Source organism: Natator depressus, chromosome 26 (genome assembly GCF_965152275.1).
Source record: "Natator depressus isolate rNatDep1 chromosome 26, rNatDep2.hap1, whole genome shotgun sequence".
Lineage (NCBI taxonomy): Eukaryota > Metazoa > Chordata > Testudines > Cheloniidae > Natator > Natator depressus.
In genome coordinates, this window is record NC_134259.1 from 2144266 (window position 1) to 2167049 (window position 22784).

Below are 22784 nucleotides of genomic sequence, written 5' to 3' on the forward strand. Positions count from 1 at the left end.
TACAAAAGCAAATGCTGTCTTATCATCCCATATGCTTTCTGTTATTTAGGGTCTCAGATCAGCTCTTCTATTACTTTGCTTGGTCTCTTTCTCAATTTAACAGTATCACTAAGGTACTTATCACCTTGGTATCTGAACACTGATAGCAAAGATAAGATTGATACATATAGTAACTGACAAATAGGAATGGCACAATCTGGATAAAGGTTGAGGCAAATACGCTCATTTATTAAAAGGGGAGGAAAGGATCATCTAGAGATCATCTCACCCAAATTTAGGGAAAGATTTTTAAAAATGGGTTACTCCAGTTAGACTCCTAAATCCAGACTTAGGTACCAAACTCAATTAGTGGGAGTTGACCTGTATAATCAGGTTATTTCTGTGGGTGCCCAGATATGGACTCAGGAGCTTTACTTTGGGCACCCATAATTGCAAATCTTAACCTCCTTCTCTAACTACTCTAAGGTGCCACAAGTACTCCTTTTCTTTTTGCAAATACAGACTAACACGGCTGCTACTCTGAAACTTATCATTGTCCAGTGACACCTACGTATTTCAATGATGAGAGCTGTAAGAAGCCATAAAATGAGGGCAGAGTTGTGGAGAGCAGTCCCTGCTGGGATGCTGGTGGACCCTTCCCTCTGAAGTGTAGAGCGGATGTCTCTTTCAATGGAGTGCACTAGTTCCAGTACTAAATGCTGGGCTCAGTAGGAATCACTGGGTGAAATACTATGGCTGGGGTTATGTTGGAGGCCTAGATGATTGTGAATTTGGGAAGTCACTGCAGTCTACATAAATAGTAACTAATGACAGAAGGCAAAGCAAAGGCCCACCTTGGCCAGGGAGGAAATAAAAGGGATTGTAACAATGCCCTGGAGCTGCCTTCTTGCCCTAGAGTTCTCATCCAGGGGAGCTGCTGTCCAGCCTGTCGGTGCTGAAAGTCTCTCCCTTAATTTATCACTAATGGCATCCTTCCATCTCTCTCGCCCCCAGACACTGACCAACCCCATCCTCCTCCTGCCCTTCCTTCCTCAGGCCCCTGTCCAGCTTCCTGATCTTCTCTCAGCCCCCTACCCCCTTCCCATCCATCTCCTGCATCACCACCACACTGCGGGGGTCACTGCTAGTCCAGTCGTCTCCCTCGGTCGCTCAGGGCCTGTCAACACTGCACCTGGGGAGGCCTCCAGGCCTAGGTCAGTGGTAGCAGAGCTTGTGTAGATGTTATGGCTCGGGCTGGAGTGGTGGCTCTCAAGCCTGGGGAGGGGACATCCCACATTGCCAAGCGCTGAGCCCGACAGCAGAGGTGTGGAACTCAGACAGGGAAATCCTTCTGCCTTACCCGCAGGGAATCAATTCTGGCCCATAAGAGGCTGGGAAGTTGAAGTTGCGGGTTTCAGATGTGCCAGTCTTGTGGGCTTGAGTCTCTCCAAGTCCTTCTGGCTCGAGCGCTGCAGGAGTATACACAATTCTTATCACCCACATCTCTGCTCACACCAGAAACTCTCCATCTGGGTGGGTTATTCCATTATTGTCCAAAATGGGGTTTCTTGCACCTTCCTTTGAAGTACTTGGTACCGGTGGCTGTTGGAGACAAGATGTGAGACTGAAAGGACCATTCCTATGATCCCCTCTCCGACTGAGTTCTATGCATGCACTGGGAATCGAGGTACGTTGCCTGCATCAGAGTGTAGCATTTTGCCCCAGTTGAGTTTAATATGAGTCTGTTTCCCTCAGAGCGAAAGCAGACTTTCAAGATCAGTCTGTTTGAAGTCAAAATTCTCTTGGCTTTAAATGCCTTTAAAAGCCATCAATATTTTGAACACTTCAGAAGGAAGAAACAAAAATGTTTTTTTCATTTTCCTAAGTGGCTGTGGGACCATAACTGGACTCTCTGATCCTGAGCTACAGACAGAGCAGATCCTTGACATTCTGAGCATGTGCAGAGTTGAGTGGGGAGGGGGAGAACGTGCATTTGGTACTCTGCTATGCTTCCATCTCCATCCAGAGCCATTTCAATCGGTGCTGGATCAGATACCAATCAAAATCATGTGTCAAGAAATCCGTTGCATTTTCATCCTAAAATGGCAATATGGATCATCTGTTTGAAGTAACTGATTTATAACAAACTCCTGCTAGCAAGACAAACAGGAGTGTTTAAGAGGTATCAGTCTCCCCCTTTACTGTATCTTACAGCTCCCTATGCTCTCCTGTTTGTCGCTTTTCCTGCTACAACCCTACCCCTTTGCCGGGTAAGTTACAACAGTTTACCCTCACATTAAATTCATATTCACACCAACTTACTCATGTGCAACTTACAGTACCTCTAAATTCAGTGCTATGAGCCATATACCATCATTAACATAGATCAAACTACTTCTATTTTAATACTAACTTCTAGTTTAAACAACTACTATTTTGATAGGCAGCAGTTTTAAAACAAACAAAAGGAAGTATTTATTCACACAATGCAGTCAGTCAGTCAGTGGGACTCTTTGCCAGAGGAGGTTGTGAAGGCCAAGACTATAACAGGGTCCAAAAAAGAACTAGATAAGTTCATGGAGGACAGGTCCATCAATGGCTATTAGCCAGGATGGGCAGGGATGGAGTCCCTAGCCTCTGTTTGCCAGAAGCTGGGAAGGAGCAACAGAGGATGGATCACTTGATGGTTACCTGATCTGTTCATTCCCTGTGGGGCACCTGGCATTGGCCACTGTCAGACGACAGGATACTGGGCTGGATGGACCTTTGGTCTGGCCCAGTGTGGCCATTCTTATGTTCTTCTGAGCTTTATACATAGATGAATATATTTTAAGCCTGCATCAGAAAAGGCCATCGAATTTCAGTGATTCCAGTATCAAGCCCATAACTTGTAGCTGAACTACAGTATATTTTTGAAAGACATCCAGTCTTGACTTAGAGACTTTTACGTGATAAAGAATCCAACCATTCCAGTAACGGTCTCGCCAATGCAGTATACAAAGCGAATACTCCTTCCCTACTCCTATCTGATATTCCCCAGCCTATGTTGCATTAGCACTGTTAGCAACAGCATGACGCTGGGAGATCATGTCCCGTGACCCCCCAAATCCTTTTCAAAGTCACTGCTTTCCAGGGTACTTCCCCACCCCATCCTTTAATTGAGACCTACATTCTTGGTTCCTCGATGTAGGACTTTGCATTTGTCTGTATTAAAACACCTGCTGTTCACATGAGCCCAGCGTACCAAGCAATCCAAGCCGGTCTGTATAGCTGACCTATCCTCATCATTAGTTGCCACTCTACCAATTCGTGTGTCATCTGAAAACTTTACCAGCAATGATTTTATATTTCCCTCCAGATCATTGATAAAGATATTGAATAGCATTGCGCCAAGAACAGATCCCAGTGGGGCTGTACTGCAAACCCCTCCTTTGGAGGAGGATTCCTCACTTACAATTGCCTTGTAAAAATCAACCAGTTTGCTGGATTTTAATCTACATAATATGAGCTATACTGATTTTATATAGTGCTCTTACTGGGCAGGTCTAAATCAAATGCTTTATTCAAGTTTTTCCATGTCAACACAATGACCTTTATCAATTAAACTTGTAATCTCATAAAAATGATATTGAGTTTAGCTAACCAGACAGCTTGTGCTGATTGGCATTAATTATGCTACCACCTTTTAAATTCTTTACTGACTGAGTCCTGTATCAGCCTTTCCATGATTTTGTCCAAGATCAATGTCAAGTTAACTAAGCTATAGTTACCTGGTTCCTCTCGGTAGGCCAGAATAACTGTGGTGAGAATGTGGACAGTGTGTTTCACAAGATGGGGGAAATATAGCCCCACTTCATTCCAGATATTGCATGCTGGGGAAAAGTTAATAGCAGTGGAGAGCGCTGGAATCTTGTATGTTAACTGCGTGCTGGGGAGAAATGGAAAATAGACCTAAAAGACAGTAAGGAAAAGAGAAAAGGAGGACTTGTGGCACCTTAGAGACTAACCAATTTACTTGAGCATAAGCTTTCGTGAGCTACAGCTCACTTCATCGGTTCCACTGAATGCATCTGATGAAGTGAGCTGTAGCTCACGAAAGCTTATGCTCAAATAAATTGGTTAGTCTCTAAGGTGCCACAAGTCCTCCTTTTCTTTTTGCGAATACAGACTAACACAGCTGCTACTCTGAAACCAGTAAGGAAAAGAGAAGATTTACTTCTCTGGCCGCTGGGTGGCAGTAGGAACCCACGTAAGAGACCAGCTCATGGGGACTTGCCTGGAAAGAGAAAGATGAATGCTAGAAAGCAATGTAGTACAATACGTTCCCAGAGACAACATCCCTGTATTTGCATTAGGGAAAAATGAATCAATGAATAGTAACAACTCTGCTTGAGTAAAGGGAAACATGCAAACAATACTGCCACAAAATGTCCAAGCTTAAAATGTCTGTAGCAGACAGACATCTTTTTACGACTCCTTAGTGTCAGTGGACCCCAGAAATACTTTACTTTTGCAATTTTAGACCCAGAGTAACATTTTCAAAAGCATGTAAAGTGACTTAGGAGCCTAACCCCCATTGAATTTAAAGTAAGCTCCTAAGGCCCAGAGCCACAAGGGTATTTAGGCTCCTAACTCCTATTGATTTTCATTGGGGCATAAGTGCCCATGTCACTTTTGAAAATAGGACTTAGGTGCTTTTGAAAATGTTCACACCTGGCTGAATTTGAGGCTGCTCCTTGAACAGCCTTGAAACCCGCAAAGTTGTACCTGCTTACGTCAGAGCTAAATGTTTCGGTATATATGCACTCAGGGATAAGCAAGAGGGATAGAACTTTTTTTTAAAAAAGTTCTGTTTCAATAGAGCTACTGATCTGTGTTACACAAGTTCTACCATTTCTTTCAAACTTTATGCCTGGCTGATCTTACAGTTGGTTGGACAGCTGTGCGCTGCATAAAACAAACTAAAAGCAAAACATAACAAGTGACAGAACTTGCTTTCCAGGCACTCACTGATTTCCAGCACTTTCTCAGAGCAGAGGTTTTCCAGCCTATTCTGCATTATCTGATCATCAAGATAGCAGCTTCCCTTTTAATTATTACTAATTCTTCTCTACAACACCTAAGGCACATTTAAAAAAAAAATGGATTTACTTCTATTCCATTCGAGTCAGTTTAACTATCGCCATTCCTGCCTCAAACATACGTTCTTTCTTGTATGCAGACACAGTGTCTGGCCCAAAGAGTGTACGCATCTGATGAAGTGAGCTGTAGCTCACAAAAGCTTATACTCAAATAAACTGGTTAGTCTCTAAGGTGCCACAAGTCCTCCTTTTCTTTTTGTGGATACAGACTAACACGGCTGTTACTCTGAAACTCTGAAAGTGATTCCAACACCTTCCTCTATGAGAAACCCCAGAGGGCAGCCCAGGAAAATTGCGCTCTCATGAAGGGATAGGTTTCCTCTCCCCTTCTATTCAATGAGTGCAGTGTGTGAAGACACCGGAGAGATGGTGAAACAGCCTTGACTGCACGGATACACTAAAAAGGAGGGGTCATCATCAAAGCTGAAGGAGACTGTAGCATCCAAAACGTGTGGCTGACAGACCTGGGTGCCAGCAAGCCAGCTGCTGCAAAAGCAAAAGGAGGTTGCCATGGTAGTGGCAGCAAAAGGAAGTACTGGGAACGTTTGCCGGCCTTTCAGCAAGGTGGTCTCCAGTTGGAGCCGTCACAGCTCATGGGCACAAGGACCTTTCCCCATCTGTGTCTGGCCAAGAGATGGTGGCCTCACAATGGACATCCATGCCTTTGCCATGCAATGCAATGAAGCAATCTGCCTTCTGACCGAGCCATAAAGTTTGGTCCCTTTTGGCCGTACCGGACCATATCGTCTGGCCGCCTGTATACCACAGGCCACTAAGCCCCACCCAGCCACAGCACACCAAGCACAACCACCTGAATTAGACCAAAATATTACAGCCCTCAGGAGACTAAACTGTTGTATGCCACAGGCAGAGAGTAGGAGGGACTGGGGTGATGCCTACAATGGCAGGGAATTGGTTAAATTAGATATACCCAGCTGATCTAAGCAGGCAGGTCACTATGGTCTTATTGCACCCGTGTTCAGCTCTTGGTACTGGCTTCCTGTTCATTTGTGGGTGCCATGAAGCTGTTGGTGACAATCTGCACTAAGCTGTCTGGGACCCACTAACCCACAGATGCCTCTCACTTTATATCCCATTCCAACAGCTAAGGTCAGCTGGGAGGCTCTTGGTCCCAGTACCAGGGGCTGAACTCTCCAGGGCCACTGGCAGGGAGGTCTCATTAGGAGACCCTCTGCCTTTGTAACCCACTCTCCTTGGTGGTCCACTGAAGCTGCATTCAGCAGCCTTCAGAGCTTAGCATAATGGATGAAGTTTACTCTTGTGTAACTCCATGGGAGTAAAGGGGATTGTGCCAGGGATGAATCTGGCCCATTGTTTGGGTTAGCCTCCAATGAGCTTTTAGCCGTCTTGCCTTACCTTGCAACCCGATGGGTGGGGCATCGTTGCCTCTTGCAGCGGCAACTGCGACTCCTCTGCTGCCCGTCGCAGACACAAGGTCAGATGCAGGTTCCAGACACGTGGCCTCACATTGCCAAGGCGCGAGGAACTATGAAAGGAAACAAACCCGAGTAGATTGTGGAGCAATGCTGGAACGTCCCTTCAAAATCGAGAAGATGAAAGGATTTGCTTCAAAACTGATTGGGCATTCAAGTGAAATCCGAAGCATCAGAACAAGGATGGATTCTTTCATGTAGGGTGGGGGTGTATTGGCAGGGCTGCTGGCTGGGAGAAGAGAGTGCACAGAGGTGTTCTCCATGGCACCAGAGAGACTGGTGCCCTTCTTCCTAGAGTCACAGCTTCCTCCCCTCTGTCAGGAGGGGTTAGCGTTTGGTGGCTGGTCTTGCTGCTGCAGATCTCATTATGGTAGCTGGCTGGAGAGTCCTTGAAGGTCATTAAATGAGGAGAAGGAGGCCAGGACACTGGTCTGTTTCTTCGGGGAGAGGTGGGTTTCCAAGGGCATAGATTTGGTTAGAGCAGTGGCAGACGTTGGTTTCGGGGGCAAGCTTGGTGGTGACCCAGGACATACGCTTCTTCTCCTATTAAGGATGGGCGGTCTCCATTTATGTATGTTAGTGAGGCGGGTCATACCTGAGTGCCTCTCAATCTAGTGCATTTATCCTCACCACACCTCTGTCAGGAAGGAAGTGGTCTTGTCCCCATCGTGTGGATAGAGCTGGGGCAAGACAGACTCAGTGACTTCCCAAGGTCACACGGGGAGTCTGTGGTGGAGCAGGAATCGAAACTTTCCCTCATGGCCCCTCCAGCTGGAGAGCTGCAAGGCAAAGAACATTCCTCACCTACAGCAGCAGCTTGCGTCAATGTACAACTGGATTAAGCAAACAAATGTTTTTATTCCATAGATTATTGTCCAGTTTATGCCCATCACAGATGGGGGAAAAAATGACAAGACCAGATCCTGCACTCAAATTTCCTCCATAAGCTTCCACATAGGAAACCACTGGGTCCTTAAATGGATACAGGATCGCTGGCTTATGGGCCCAAAATCCTTCAGGGAGTGGCAAATCCACAAGAGATCTCTGTACGCCAGAGCTCACCTTTGGAACTCTGTGTTAGCCGAAAGATCCATTGAATCACATGGAGCCAGATGCGTAAGGTCTGTAGGGAACTGTCTATTATTCCATCAAGGTTGGGGACTAAATTACACTCATTATTGTCCTCTAATATACCTGCTTCAGATGGCACGTATAATAAATAAAAATTGCACAGTAGATAGACAGGATATAAAGATGTAGGAGCCTGATTTAGTTTTGGATATAAGGCAGTAGACTAGGACTTGGGAGATTGCTGTTCAATTCCTGACTTTTCCCACAAACACCTGGTATGTCCTGACTTTCCCCAGGCCAGGTTCTGATCCCCCTTCTCATGCGGAGTAGCATCTTACCCAATAAATAACCCTATTGTTAGGAGGAGACAATTCTATCTGACTGAAAATTCTGGGGGAGGAATTTAGGGAGCCAGAATATAATTATCCTAATTGGAATTTGGCCAGGACTCGATCAGCGCCCTTACTCTTTATGAAAGATGCCATAAAAATGAAGTGGCCACATCGGATGCCTCATGTGACAGGAGCACTCCCAGTGGCACAGCACTCTCCTAGCACCGCGATGGGTACCAGGGAAATGCTCGGCAATGTGACAATGCTGCTGTAAAGAGCGTTACCCAGGAGGACTCTGCTGATTTATAAAATGGTACGGCACAACGTAAACCAGACTGAACACATGACCAACTTTTGATCTCAGGGCATGTTACTGATGTGAGTTTCTCTGACCGGTTGAAGAAGAGATGAAATTCTGCTTTGAAATGGGATGTTTTCAAAAAAAGCATTTTGCTTCCTGTTATCGGTTAGTAAAATTCAGTTATTGTCTAACTTCACTCCAGAATGGGCATACAGAGAGAATTTGATTTTCTAATGGGACTCGCAGTAAAAAGGAGCTGGTAGGTTCTTTACAAAACTAAAGGAACAAGCAAAAACAGGGAGTGAAATTCCATGGTCTTCTCTCTCCTCTTTGAAAAAAGAAAAGGATTACTTGTGGCACCTTAGAGACTAACAAATTTATTTGAGCATTGAGACTAACATGGCTGCTACTCTGAAATCTCTCTTCTTTGTTCTTCTGGTACTGCAATCTCAGTGCTTTCCTGATCAAACAAAGATTGAGCTTAATATTGTCTCTCATGACACTTCACTTCCAATTTGCTGCTGTTAAAATCAGCCAGCCTGTTTCCATGCTCCGAATAACTCGATTTTGCACTTATTGCACTGCAAAGTGTCCCAGATAAAACAATACACCCTTCACCTCCACAGCCCCCTTTTCACAAGTGTCACAGGGCAATCACCCAGACTGAAGTCATGAGCATCTAACAACCAGACATTGCCACCCAAATCCGGCTTCCCCCACTCTGGGCAAAGTGTAAAAGCAGAAGCCACCAGCAAATGCACCAGGATGAAGGGGAATTTCAGGATCTGACCATTCTCAGGCCCTTGGGAAATGATCACTCAGGCCACATTCCAGTTTGGGCCAATGCATAATGGGGAAGAGTTTTGAGAGGTAATTAATCACCTGCTCTGTGTGTCTTCCCATCACTTCCTCATTAGAGGGAGGGGTTGCATAAGAATAGGGACCATGTGGAGACTGTAGAAGGTTTGACAGCTCTGGACTCAGGATGGAGGGAGTGTTGACATCAAAGGATTGCAGGCTAGAGCCTGCTCAGGGAGCCTCAGGTATATAGTGTCAATACGCAGCAGTGAAGAGGAAAGACTCAGAGAGCCAGACAGCTCCGGGTGTTGAAAGGAGCCAGAGGGAAGTGTAAGAAGCTTAGTTCAGAGAGAAGCAGCAGCAGCTATGCCACCCAGGAACACGTGCGGCTTGGAGCTGGTGTGTTGGGCTCTCATCCTCATGCAGCTGGGCATGTCAGAGTCGACTGGTCTCTCACAGCAGAAGGATGAGCAGCAGTTACATACAGCAGGATCTAGCCCAGGGCTAAAGAGTTTGTCTACAGTCCGTGGCTTCCGGCACCCACACCCTGCTCTCCGGTACCCCTTGTACATGATGCAGCTGTATAGATCCCTCGTCACTGGGAATCACCTGGGACAGCCCACCATGGAGGCATCAGCACTGCAGGAATCTGACTCAGTCTTAAGCCTCGTAGCTAGAAGTAGGTGATGTTCATTTATTCTTTTTCTTTCTTTCTTCCTTCCTTCCCTGTGTTTCTAGCTTGCCCTAGGACCTGGCTCAGCAGCAGCAATGCTGTGATGGGGGTTGAGCCCTCAGGTTTGTCAGGACCTCATTGACTGATTGCTGCTTATCAGACTCTCCCCTGTTGGGCCTTGGCTATTCCAGTGCTTCTCTTGCCATTGCTTTTGTGGATTGGGACCCCAGACGTCTGTGAAGAAGGGACCCCATGGGGACCCAATCCACATCTGTACTGTTTTGACATCTGGCAGGAACAAGCTTGGGCAATAGCCAGTTGCTGTTTTGTTAACGGGTGGCATGTGGGGAGAGAAATGTGGAGGGGGTAAGTGGGGGCGGGGGGGGGAATGTCTTGCTCTGAAGGGGTCAGCCTGAGCCTGGATCCTGAACTCTGCAGTGGGAGGACGCTTGCCCTAGCTTCCCCTGCCAGTGGTTGAAAAAAGCTAAGGTGTTACCCTTGGGATCCAAGCTTTGGCTGGCAGATTATTTGAAAAGGTAAATCTTTGTACAGAGGAGTAGGTCCCTTCCTCAGCCTGCCACAGGCAGCATGGGACCAGGGAGATTGGCTAGTGCCCTTAAACACGCCGGTGTCCTGTCTCAGGCTGCAGAGTCTGGGTGCTATTGCAGTATTTAGGGGCACAGTGCAGCGATTTTAATGAACGGCTTGTTGGATGCAAAGGAGAACATGGATACTGCAAGGAGAACAGCCCCTTGGGACGGCGAAGGGAGCAGACTGTCTAATTCACCAGGCAGTTCTCAAAGCCTTAGGGCATTGCATTTCTAACTCCATTCATGGGAGCCCTCAGCCTGCCGACTGCAGCAGTGGCCTCAGATTCTGAAAAACGACTGTATAATGGCAAGCAAACATTAAAATAGCTGCAGAAGCAAGCACGGCCAGATCCAGGAAAGTTTGAAATAACCAACCGCCTAGCAAAGTCCCTAGAAGGAAGGAAACAGACACCCTGGTAAATCTTATTCTAGTGCTTTGGAATAAGGGTAGGGCTTCATCCCATCTTCCCATTCCTGTTTTCTCCACTCTAAGTCACAGGACTTTATTTAATTAATGCTGTAAATAACTGACAACAGGGAGCATTTTCAAAAGCACCTACCCTAAGTCACTTGGGTAAAATTGGCAAATTTTACCCAACAGCATGAACAGCATTAATGAACAATTCTATCAGGAGGCAGTGTGGGTTAGGAGCTAGACCCCTGGGCAAGGACTCAGCTCTGCCACTGCTGCTGAGTGACCTTGGGCAAGTCACTTTACCACTCTGTGCCTCGGTTTCCCCATCCGCTTTGCAAAGGGCTTTGAGAACAACTGATGAAAAGCACCAGGTGAGAAGTAGGTATTTACGCAGGACTCTGATCCTATGGGAATGGATGGGATATCAAAGCCTGGTCTGGCTGACTGGTGGATGCCATGGTGCTTTACATTTTCAAACAACCCAACAAAAGGAAACTACTTCGGCTGGGATTTTCAAAGGCGTCTAAGTGAATTAGAAGCCACAATCCCATTGAATTTTAATGAGATTTTGATCACGCTTTCCCTTAGAGGTTCCTTGAACCCCCCCAGCCCTCATTAACTGCAGGACTGTGTTAATCAGTGCTTGGTAAGACTGGGGCATGGTCAGGGCAAGCTGGCTGCAGCTCAGTCCGGGTAAGGTGGAAGAGATACTGGGAGAAGCAGCTGGTGGATATGGGGAGGAGTCGCAGTCTGACCTCCTGTAGAGCAGAGGGCATAGGATTAGATCTGCCCCTCTTGTTGGGGGTGTGACCACCATTTAGTACTAGACTGCACTACTGGGGTGCATTAAAGCCTCAGCTGCTGCAGAGGGGCTGGTGTTGGTGGGGGAAAGCAGGGTGAAGTTTGGGGTTCACTCCTGCCGTACTTCCTGGCTCTGGGGAAGCTGCTGCATCACTACGTAGCTCATTCGGCCCAGGGAGGGATGGCTTTGTGCCTTTAGAGAACGGGACACCTAAATACATACTATAGAAAAGGCCTGGCCAGGGCCACCAAGGCCCAGCCTGCAGTGAGGCCAGGACAGGGTGGTACTGCAGTGCCCCAGGGCCAGCACTGGGAGGCAGAATACTTGGGGGAGGCAGATGTGTCCAGGAGCCCCAGGGGGGTGCAGATGCTGTGGGTCTATTCCTACCTCCCCCGGTGAGGGGCAACATGCTCGCCTGCGTGAAGGCCGGGCAAGGCGGCTGATGCCCCGGGGCGAAGGATGGAGCTGGGGCCGGGGTGTAGGGAGCAGTGCACAGAGCGGCAGGTCTCCCTGGCCCTTATGGGACCCATGTAAAGAAGGTAGAGAAGGCGCCTGGCCCCCTTGGCCCCTACCTGCTGTGCCACCCTAGGCAGAACCCAGCGAATTAAACCAATAAACAAGATACGACTCCACATGTGGGGAGTAGGGGGGTAATCTGGGTCCAGGCTGGGGGAGATCCATTGGAACGGGGCAGAGCATCCCACACCCAGGGGAAAGGGACCATTGTGAAAGCGAGAGGACTGCTCCCCCAGGCCTGGCCCATTGCTCTGCTCCACCATGCACCGACCAGCAGGCCTGGCCTTCATGGTCATGGGGGGAGGGGTGAGGGTGTTAACAGGCACACAGCAGCTGCACCCCCATAAGCTCCAAGAGGCATTGTGCCACTCCCCCCAGTGCTCTCCTGGGGGCATTGCAGCTCTGCCCACCCCTCACTGCGGTACCGGTGCCCTGTGGGCAACCCCTGGATTCTTTACAGTTCCCAGAAGGGGCTGTGGGGCAAATGCTTTGTGCTGGACCGGTCCCTCATCTCTGGCACTGTGTTGGTCTCTTGCAGGTTCTCTCCAGGCTGGGGATCACTGGACTCTCTCTTTCGACATGACCTCCCTCTCCAGCAGCCATGAGGTGAGGCTGGCCGAACTGCGGGTCCGCCTGCCGTCCTTCCCCCAGGCCCACAATGTGACGGTGGACATCTACCACAGCCACGAGCGCCAGGGCAACCAGGCCTGCGTGGACAGGCTCTTCCTGGGCACCTTCACCAGCAGTCCTGCGGTCAGCCGCTCCGCCTGGAGCGTGTTCAACGTCACCAGCTTGCTCCAGGCCTGGCTCCACCAAGGGGTGGCCTCCGGCAACGGGAAGCATGCAGACGCTCAGGGCTCCCCGGGGCAGGAGCGGACTGGGTCCGACAGCAATGCCACTGGCTTGACAGGTGTGCAGAATTCCAGCCAGGCGGAGCCAGCCGTGTCCCATGGTGTGACGGACAAGGTCCTGCTGGTCGTCTTCTCCAAAGATAAACCTTCAGCAGAGCCCTCCTGGGCATCCACCCTCATCAGAACTGCGGAGACCTCCAAGCACGTCATGACTGACAACGCCTCCAAAGAGCTGGGGAACCGCCGGCACCGCAGGAACAAGCAGGAGAGGCGAAGGATTAAAATGGCCGACCCCTCCAGCCCGGGCCTGGGGGAGGAAGGCAGGTCTCTGTGCAAGAGGGTGGATATGATCGTGAACTTTGAGCAGACTGGCTGGGGAAGCTGGATTGTCTACCCCAAGAAGTACAACGCCTATCGGTGTGCGGGCGAGTGCCCAGCGCCCGTGGATGAGACCTTCAAACCAACTAACCATGCGTATATCCAGGTAAGTGAGGCCTCTTCCTCTCTGCTAGAGCAGAGGTTCCCTAAACTGCCCCCCAGCACTACGGGATGAGCGGTCCCCTGGCTCTGTGCAGGGTGTGGTCTGCCGAGCATGGAGATTATAGTGAAACACAAAGAATAGTGGGCAGTTTCCCAAGTTTCATCTCATGTAAAATGCTAAGCCAACTACAGCATCCTAGAACCAGAGGCATTCGAAACGGGAAGGACCCATTAAGTCTACAGTCCATGTCCCCTTTCCCATCCTAAAGCCATTGCAGGATTGGCCACTGAGCTTTTTAGTATATTGTCTAGTCTAGTTTTAAAATGTCTCAGAGCACAGGGCTTCTGCCACCCAAACACACTGGGGTGAATTAAGACTGGGGTGGCGGGGAGGTTCTCAAGCAGTCGCTATCCGCTAGCCGAAACGTCACCCTGACAGCAGCTCCTCCATGCCACAGGAATCTCAGTCAGGCCCTGCAGCCAGCCGGAGCCAATGGGGTTCTGTGCAAGGGTTGGCTCCTTTACCTGCAGCAGGTCCTATCCTGGGAACATTGGTACATCCAGGCTATTTAAGGGGCACCTATGCTGCTGTTGAGTGGGTACTGTGCTCTAGGAGCGACCTCACCGATTTCAGCAGGGCTACTCACAGAGCAAGGACTACTTGGGGGCAAGGGGCAGCTCTTGTTCTGTTTGTACAGTGCCTTGCACAATGGGGTCCTGGGTCACGGCTGGGGCTCGTGTGCGCTACCAGGATACAGATAACAGCAGCACTTTTTGTGGGAGCAAAATCTGGCCCAAACCCTGGCTGGTGATTTTCCAAAGGGACTAGTGATTTTGGGTGCACAGCTGGAGTGGACTTGCCAGGGCCGGGTTCCCAGAGGGTGGGTGCTCAGCACTTTCTGAGAATCAGGCCTCTGTAAGGGGTCTCAAGTGGGGCACCCAGTCACTAGACTTGTTGGCCAACCTTGGCCACAGGCTGCATTGGTACAAGCCAGATGACTAACGCCTTCCCCTTTCCCAACAGAGTTTGCTTAAGCTGTACCAGCCCAACCGGGTCCCCTGTCCAGCCTGTGCTCCGGTCAAGATGAGCCCCCTCTCCATGCTGTACTATGAGAAAGGGGAAGTCGTCCTCCGCCACCATGAAGACATGATCATCGAGGAATGTGGCTGCAACTAAAGCAAGCTCTTCTCCTCTAGGTGACAGAGATCCTGCAGCTCAGTGATGAGCACAGGCAGGCTACCAACATGAGACTCGAGGCTTGTCCTGCCCTGGGGGTGGCAGGGAATAAGCCCTGTGCAGCCAGGAACCAATCCACAAGGATCTGAAGTCTAAGTGCTTATAAAGACAAAGGCTCAGGTCATCACCCACCCACAGATCAATGCATGATGGGGATCAAGCTGTCCTGGTGGAGCTGTCCTCTTGGGATTCCGACCTGGCCTTTCCATGCAGCCCTCACTAGAGAAGGCTGGGAAGAAGACTGAGGAGGATAAAGGCAGGGCTGTGGGAAATGCACAACACCCCCCTTGACATTAGACCCCACCCCCGATGGGAGAATCTGGGAAGGCAAGCTCTGCAAGGGGAATTTCATGGATGTTTCTTTCCCCCAGCAACCCCTGCTGCAGCTTTGCCTGAACTGGGCCAATGCTGGCCAGCAAAAGGTACTCACTCAGGTGTAAATAGCTCTTCATAATGTTCTGTGAATGTTGTAAATAGATAGATCTATATTTCGTGCATATAGGCCAAGAGATTTTTATCGCTACGCCCAAAAACAGTTTTCCAGCAAAATAAAATAAAATAAAATAAATACAATAAAAAATAAAAAATGGAGCGTGCTAGTTACTTTCCTTTCTGTGGGCTTCCCCTTATCTACATGCGGTGTTATTCGTCTAAACCAAACCAATAGGCATTATCTGCTCTGCCGTTGCCCTCCGGGGCTGTGACGGCACGGTTTCCTTTCGGAGTCTGTATTTCTAGACACTGCACTGGGAAAACGTTCTCGTCTGCAGGATTTTTGATGTGAAGCATCTCTTGCAAAAACGTTAGGAGCCAAATTCTGCTCCCAGCCGAGGCACCCAGGAGGCAGAGAGCAGCATTTGACCTTGGAATGGACAGAGCCATTGAGAATGCAACTAGCTCAGTCTCCTTTGTTACTGTTCCCTATTGTTAAACATGGCAAATGCTGTTTGTTTTTCTTCCACGTGTGATAAATGTTCTGGCCTGTTACAGTCTGGCTGAGAGGAGAGGCACAGGTGTTTGTCTTAATATTTAATCACACTAATGGTTGAGATTTTCAAAGCAGTCTCGGGAATTTAGATATTTTCTATTACATTGAACACAAGGCATTCTTTTTAGGATTAGTATTACACTGGGTAACTGGGTACACAGATTGGAACCCCATCATGCGAGGTGCTGTACATACATAGACAGTCCCTGCCCTGAAGAGTTTACAGTCTAAACAGACAAGGGTGGCAGAAAGGAACTATTGTTATCCTCATTGTACAGATGGGGAACTGAGGCACAGAGCAATTCACTGGCTTGTCCAAGGTCACATGGGGATTCTGTAACAGTCTCAGGATTTAAACTCAGGCCTCCTTAGCCCTAGCCAACAGCTTAACCACAAGACTATCCTTCCTCTCAACCCCTGCAGGGCTCACTCGTAACCAGAAACAACAAGACGGTTGCTATTGGCAAGCAAACTTGTGAGTATCATGGACGTGCAGAGGTCTGGATTGAAATGTACCGGACTCCTCTGGACTGAAAATCTCAGCTCAGCTCATGCTTCCAGCTTCTTCAGTACCCCTTTACCTCTAAAATCTAACTCACGGTGTTAAAGCCATGATAACTACACTATGATTAAATAACTAGATCCACAATAAAAGATCTTTTCTTGTATTATTGACCAATAAACAGACAGACATATTTAAATAAAATGGTGCCTGGCATATTCCAGTATCATGCTTTGTTTTCACCGTTGCAATTACTTCTTTGGCTTTAATCTCCATGGGACCCCCACCCCACCCCACCCACCCACATACACACTCCCTGTACTTCCTTTGTGCATCGAGGCCCCCTGGGGAGGGAGCTACTGTGGCAGAAGGAATCCCTTACAGCTCAGCAAGACCAAGCGCAGGGCCCTGATCCTGTCCCTGGTGGCGAGGGAGCAAACACTGGCTGCTGCAAAGACACTGAACATTCCTTAGCAGCAGCAGGGGGCCCTCAGCACCATGCAGGATCAAGTCACCAGACATGCCAAACCCATGAAAAAAAACCCAAACAGACAGAAATTGAGCTAATTTTTGGTTTAATTGGCTTGTGAGTTGCTTGTTGGCTAGTTTTTGGCTTGTAGCAAGCAGGGGCAAGTGGGGGGAGAGAGTCCAGGGTGCACAGCGGGCCCACCATAGTCCCAGACTGCAAGCCAGGGGGATCTAGTCACAGAGTGCTGGGGTTTTTAGGGATTGGCTTGTTTTGAAATAGGATTAGCTTGTTTTTTGTCTTATTGTGAAAGTCGGGGTGCTTATTTACCCTGTGAAAGTTGGCAACTGTGCAAGCCACAAAGTGCCAGGGGCTGACTCCCCACAGCAGAATATGAGGAGATCTCATTTCCCCCAAGTGGGATCCTGGGGAGGGTGGATTGTCTCTTGTGTGGCAGGGCTGAGCGCTCACCACAGAGGCAGGGTGGCTCTGCAAGCCACTCATGCTCTCAAACATGCCCAAACTAATGAACTCCAAAGCCAAGCAGCGAGTGCAGCCAGGTATTGTCCACACAGAGACAGCTCCTCCGAAATCCTGCCTTGGGAACAGCCAAACCAGGGTTCTACCCACCCTGCTAACTCCCCAGCTGCTGGCCGTCGGGCCACTGGCAGCCACTGGGAACTAGAACAGTCCCCAGACTGCTCTAACTTATGACAGGGAACCAGCTTAGCCCAGGGAAAGAAAAGGATCAAGGAAGGCAAGCCAGCTGAGGGTAGGGCCACTGTGTCCATGCTGAGATCATTTGATCCATCAGCAGCCTGCAATGCCATAGAACTGGGCAAAATTTTTCCATCAACACACTTTTTTTTGGAACAGAAACAGCTTTTGCAACAAAATAGAAATTTTTGTAGAAAAAATGATTTTGTTTGCCATGTTGGTGGGAAAAACCAAACCAAAACAACCCACAGGGCCCAAAATTTCCGTTGTCAAACACTGCAGAAAAAGAGTTTCCATTTTTTGATGTAAACCCCCAAAAATTCAAAGACAATCTTTGACATAAAGAAAAATGTTTTGTATTCATCATACAATTTCCATGGGAAAAATATCAACTTCCCAACAAGCTCCCAAAAGCCCTGCTTAGGGGTGCGATTGGTTTGCTTGCGACTCCAGAGGGAGTGAATGGCGGTGATGGTGGGGGGTTTTCACTGGCTTCCTTCCTACTTCTCAAGTCCCAGAAGATGGTGAGGTGGCATTTGGGCCCCTTTGATTAAACAAATAATGTGTGCATGTGCGCATGTGTGTGCATTTGAGCAGGACACTCTGATACACGAGGCATGATGTAGTTAAATGGGTTTTGTGAAAGACAACCAAGCCGCCCAATGAATGGGAACATGCACACGGTGCTATGAGAATGAGTCCAGAGAACGTTCACTGGCTGATTCATAGATTTCCTTGTTTTTAAGATGCGGGAGAAAAGAAAGAGAAAAAAATCCATTTAGCTCTTCCCTTCCCTTCCCAGGATGAAGGTGTTTCACAAGCTTTGTCCTCCAATGAAAGGCAGAGATTCCCCCCAGTTACACATTTTAGCCATGTCCTTCACTCTCACATCTGGGACCTTTTGGGTTATGAGGAGGTGGATGTTTGTGAAACAAGAGAAAGCCCCACCCCACTCCCAAGGAGGACTGGAGCTGCAGCCAGACTCCCAGCCATGGCACCACTCCTTCACTACACAACCCGGACACATCCCTCCCCGAGCAGGTCCATCCTGTGCACTGACTGAGGCTGGGGACCAAGGAAAAGCATAGCATGCGATTATGTAATTAAAGACTCTATCATCATGCATAATACAAGGGGCTGAACTGCATGTTGAAGGTCCTCAGGCGAGTCACTGCCTTGCACCGAGCTTGCCTTTCTCTCGGGGTAAGGTATGGAGAATGATACCTTCCGTGAGTTGTTTGCTAGAGAAGGGCACAGCATTCTGATTGCAGAGAGTGGAAGGGAGAGGTTTCTGCCTCCCTGCACAGCCCGGTCCTGACCTGAGTCTGGAGGTGGGGGTGGGTCTCTGCTTTCTTTGCCTAATGATTTTTCTTTCCTCAGACATTTGTTGGTGGCAGCCAGCTTTACTGCACAGCATTCCTCAAGCCCATCTGTCCCTTGCCAATAAGTCTCCAGCAGCCCCCTGCCCCTGTGACATTGCTCCAGGGCCAGGGACTCCCCTCATTTTAAGGATCAGGGAAGTAAGAGATAACAGAAGCCACACCACGACCAGGAGACATGTTTCCAACAGGCTCAGCCAGCGCACACTGGCGAAGCCCGACTGCATTTCCTAGCAGGACAGGTCCCCAGGGCAAGGCAAGGCAAGGCAAGGCATTCCCCACTTGCTAGTGCCTTGTCCAGTCTAGCTGAAAGTATCCGGAGCAACGGGGCCTTCCCCACAGCCTAACCTGGCTCATCCCCAGCAATCCCTGCTGTCCAGCCCTGTTTCTCCTTGCTCAGGGTGTCCTGTCTGTTACTGAATGGCTGTCTGACTCTGGGGAAGTTTCCTGCCCATGGGACTCGTGCATCCCTCACCATCTGCACAGGACCCAGGGATCCCTCTACCCCACCCCGAGAGACTGGCCTGGTCCAGCTGGCCCAGCCCTGTCATGCATTCCCTCCAAGAGCTGGACACCCTCTCTGGGGGTGCAAATCATGCCACCCACATTGGAATGTGGATGAGCCCACACGGGTTCCTGTCCCCTTGCTGCTTGTCATGCTCAGAGCACCCCTGTCCCCCACACCGCAGAGCCAGTGCTCATGGTGCCCCCAAAGAGCAAGCCCAAAGGATTCTGGGATGGCTCCCAGAAGAGGCTGAGCATGGCTCGTGTTGGCACAGAGGTCAAGAAGCCCTCCCTGCTGCAGAGCCCCCACAGCAGGAGGATTCCACATCCCCCCAGCCGCCAGCATGGGCTTTGGCCTGATTAACTCCAATCCACATCCAAGCCCAGGGATAAACAAAGCGCGTCTGGTTCTCACAACAGAGGCCCTCCTCCCGGCATTGATCACCAGCGCTGCTTACATATTCAGTTGGTATGTCCTGCTGAGACCCGCCAGTAATTAACAAGCCACTTGAGGGTCATTTGCAGGAGCCATTAAACTGCTCCGAAAAGGGGGAAAGCCTTGCACTGTGCTAATGCCAAGCATGAGTCAGACGCCCCCAAAATTATAAGGCTGGTTTAAAAAACAAACCAGGAACCTGGGGGCTCTTTTTGCCTTCTCGGTGTTGAGTCTTTATGGGTTGCATTTCCAAGGTTTTGAGTGGGTACTTTGAAAGCTAAGACTCTCCTACAACTCCGGGAGCCAGGGCTTTAAGAAGAACATCAAACACCAGGAGACTCAGGATAAAAATCTCATTGATCTTGCTATGCATGGTGCCTACTTAAGGGCATAGAGCTCTGGGGCTTGTGCTATGAATGGGGACCTAATCTTTGTTAGCAAAAAGCTTTGCAGCCCCTGTGAGCATCAGCCCTTCTGACAGCCCAATATACATTTGCTGTGTTAAGGAGAAGGCTTTTGTTGGGAAGAACAACGGTGCAGTGAGACCAGGCACGCTCTGGCCTCTGGACCCTAAGTGCTCAGGCAGTTTCCACGGGCAGTGCCAGTTATTGTGTTCCCTGCCTTTCATGCAGTAGCCACCTCTCTGTGTTCTGAGGTCAGTGCCACTTGTGAAGGGAAAGTCCTGCCTCTGGGTGCCTGCCCAGGGCTCTCGCTGAAGTCAATGCAAAGCGCAGGCCTATCACCCATAAGAGGCAGGGCAGGCGAGTGGGTAGGGCCCTGGGCTAGAAGCCAGGAGGCTTGTGTTCTGTTCCTTGTTCTGCCAGGGACCTGCTGTGTAACCTTGGGCAAGTCACTTCCCTGCTCTGTGCCTCACGTTCCCCTCCTTCCCTGTCTTCTCTATTTATTATGCTCAAATAAATTGGTTAGTCTCTAAGGTGCCACAAGTACTCCTTGTTCTTTTTGCGGATACAGACTAACACGGCTGCCACTCTGAAATCTATTTAGACAGTAAGTTCATCAGAACAGGGATTGTTTCTCATGCTGTGTACGTACTGCACCTGGCACCATGGCACCTCATGGTGCTACTGTAAGTATCTGAGGGTAGAACTGGGGCCTGAAAGGAATAAATCAATCAATCAACCAAAATGTGCTGAAGTTGGGGGGAGGAGGAACGACTCCTTTAGAGTCTCTTCACCAGCCCAGTGAAATCTGCCTTGAGCACCCATCCAGGGATCCGCAGAATGGCCAGTGGGTCTTCAACTGAAAGAGGAACAAACGTGTGCTGGAAACCACTTGGCTGCTTTCGACTGGGGTTAGAACAGGGGGATGGTGCATAGCACAGCTTCCACGGTGTTGGATTCCTGAGGAGGAGAGCGCCCCTGCTTGGCTCTATCCCCCACTGGCTGTGGGTGCAGCTCTGGGTCAGGCTGAAGTTGAAGTTTGAGCCAAGCTGCAGTATTCTCAGCCTCAGCTCCTAGCCTGCAGTTCTCCATCCTGATCATAACGCAAGCTCTGCAGAGGCTCAGGCTGCTGGCCTGGGGCGTGCACCGTTAGTCCTCATGAAAGATTCTGCTCTAAGTCACACAATCCGAGGGACCCACAGCTTTGCACCTAAGCCAGATCTGGCGTACAGTTCTAATTTCCCTCCGGGACGTGGCACGTGTGTCTGTGTAGATTCCTCATCAACGTGCTGGGTGAAATCCTGGCCCTACTGAAGTCAGTGGGGGGTTTGCCATTGACTGAGTGTGCAGACACTGCAGCATAGCGTCTAACTCACTGACAAGGTGATTGGGGTGAAGTCCTTTTAGGAATGGGGTGAGCATCCTGCCATTTGGAGCAGTTTGGTCCCTTCTGCAGGCAGGGAATTTGCCCTTCAGAAACATCTTTACAAGTTGGCCTGGGCAGGGATGAATTATTGGTCTCCAGGGAGAAAGGAATCATCCCAACCTTCCCCCAGCTGGGTGGCAGGTTAGAACTGGAGACTCCAGCACCAAAGCAAGGGGACTTGGAAGAGCAAATCCCACATAATCAACAGAGATGCAATTCTTGCATCACCTCCAACCTGGCTGGAATCAGGAAGCAAATCTCATGGGAAAACATATCCTCACTGTATTTGCAAAGTAGAGACGTAGCCAGTGCTTTGGTTGCTAGTCAAGTGAATAAATTGGAGACAGTTCAGAGAAGAGCCATGAAGATGTTTAAAGGACAAAAAAAACCCTGCCTTATAGTGATAGACTCAAGGAGCTCAATTGATTTAGCTTACCAAAGAGAAGGTTCGGGGTGACTTGATCACATCCTGAGAGTAGCTGCCTGGGGAGCAAACATTCGATAATGGACTCTTCTATGTGGCAGACAAAGATAGAACAATGGCTGGAAGTTGAAGCTAGACAAATTCAGACTGGACACAAGGTGCCCATTTTTAACAGGGAGTGTAATTAACCAGTGGAACAATTGACCAAGGTCTGTGGTGGATTCTCCACCACTGGCAATTGTTAAATCAAGACTGGATTCTTTTAAGCTGTGCGCTACTGGACCAGGAATTATTACAGGGGAGCCCTAGGGCCAGTGTCATGCAGGAGGTCAGACTAGATCATCACAGTGGTCCCTGCCATCCTGGGAATCTATAAACACTGAACGTCAGAATCGTTTTAGCTTCCTCTCTCAGTGCATGAGGCCAGATTCCTGAGAGACTGTCTGAGTCATTGCTCCAGTCTGCTGTACTTGACCTGACAGCAGTGTAAATTTGCAGACAGCATTAGCCTGATTATTCTGCAGTTCAGGGCCTGCAAGGGTCTCTGTTAGCAATGGAAACCTGTGGGACTTCCCACCTGCCTGTTTGCTTAACAATATCCACCCTCAGGAAGGCCCAGCCCGAGTTCTAGGAGGGGAAGATAAGGGGAGTTTGCTCTGGATCCATATGAAAAGAAGCGAGTGGGAGTAAACAGTCTGAAGGGCTGTTTATGGGGAAATTGCTTATCAGAGGCACAGGAGTAATGCTAAAGCAAACTGTTGATTACGGCCCTGCCTGGGCAGCACCTGGGCCAGAGGGGAGCACTGGTTCCATGTCCCCTGCCTGATCCTTTCACTCACTGGCTCAGCTGGAGACGGCCCCTTTGAACAGTGTGGATAAGGCACTGGCTCAGAGGAAGGAT

General features: G+C 49.3%; 1 protein-coding gene across 1 annotated transcript; it reads left to right on the top strand.

Annotated features, from left to right (window-relative positions):
- The first annotated feature begins 9384 nt into the window (after positions 1-9384).
- On the top strand, positions 9385-14950 carry NODAL (nodal growth differentiation factor). Its single transcript, XM_074940042.1, has 3 exons — positions 9385-9755; positions 12611-13407; positions 14428-14950. Exons 1-3 carry the CDS (start codon positions 9443-9445, stop codon positions 14578-14580), a joined length of 1263 nt encoding a protein of 420 aa, XP_074796143.1. The 5' UTR covers positions 9385-9442; the 3' UTR covers positions 14581-14950.
- Positions 14951-22784: the final 7834 nt, after the last annotated feature.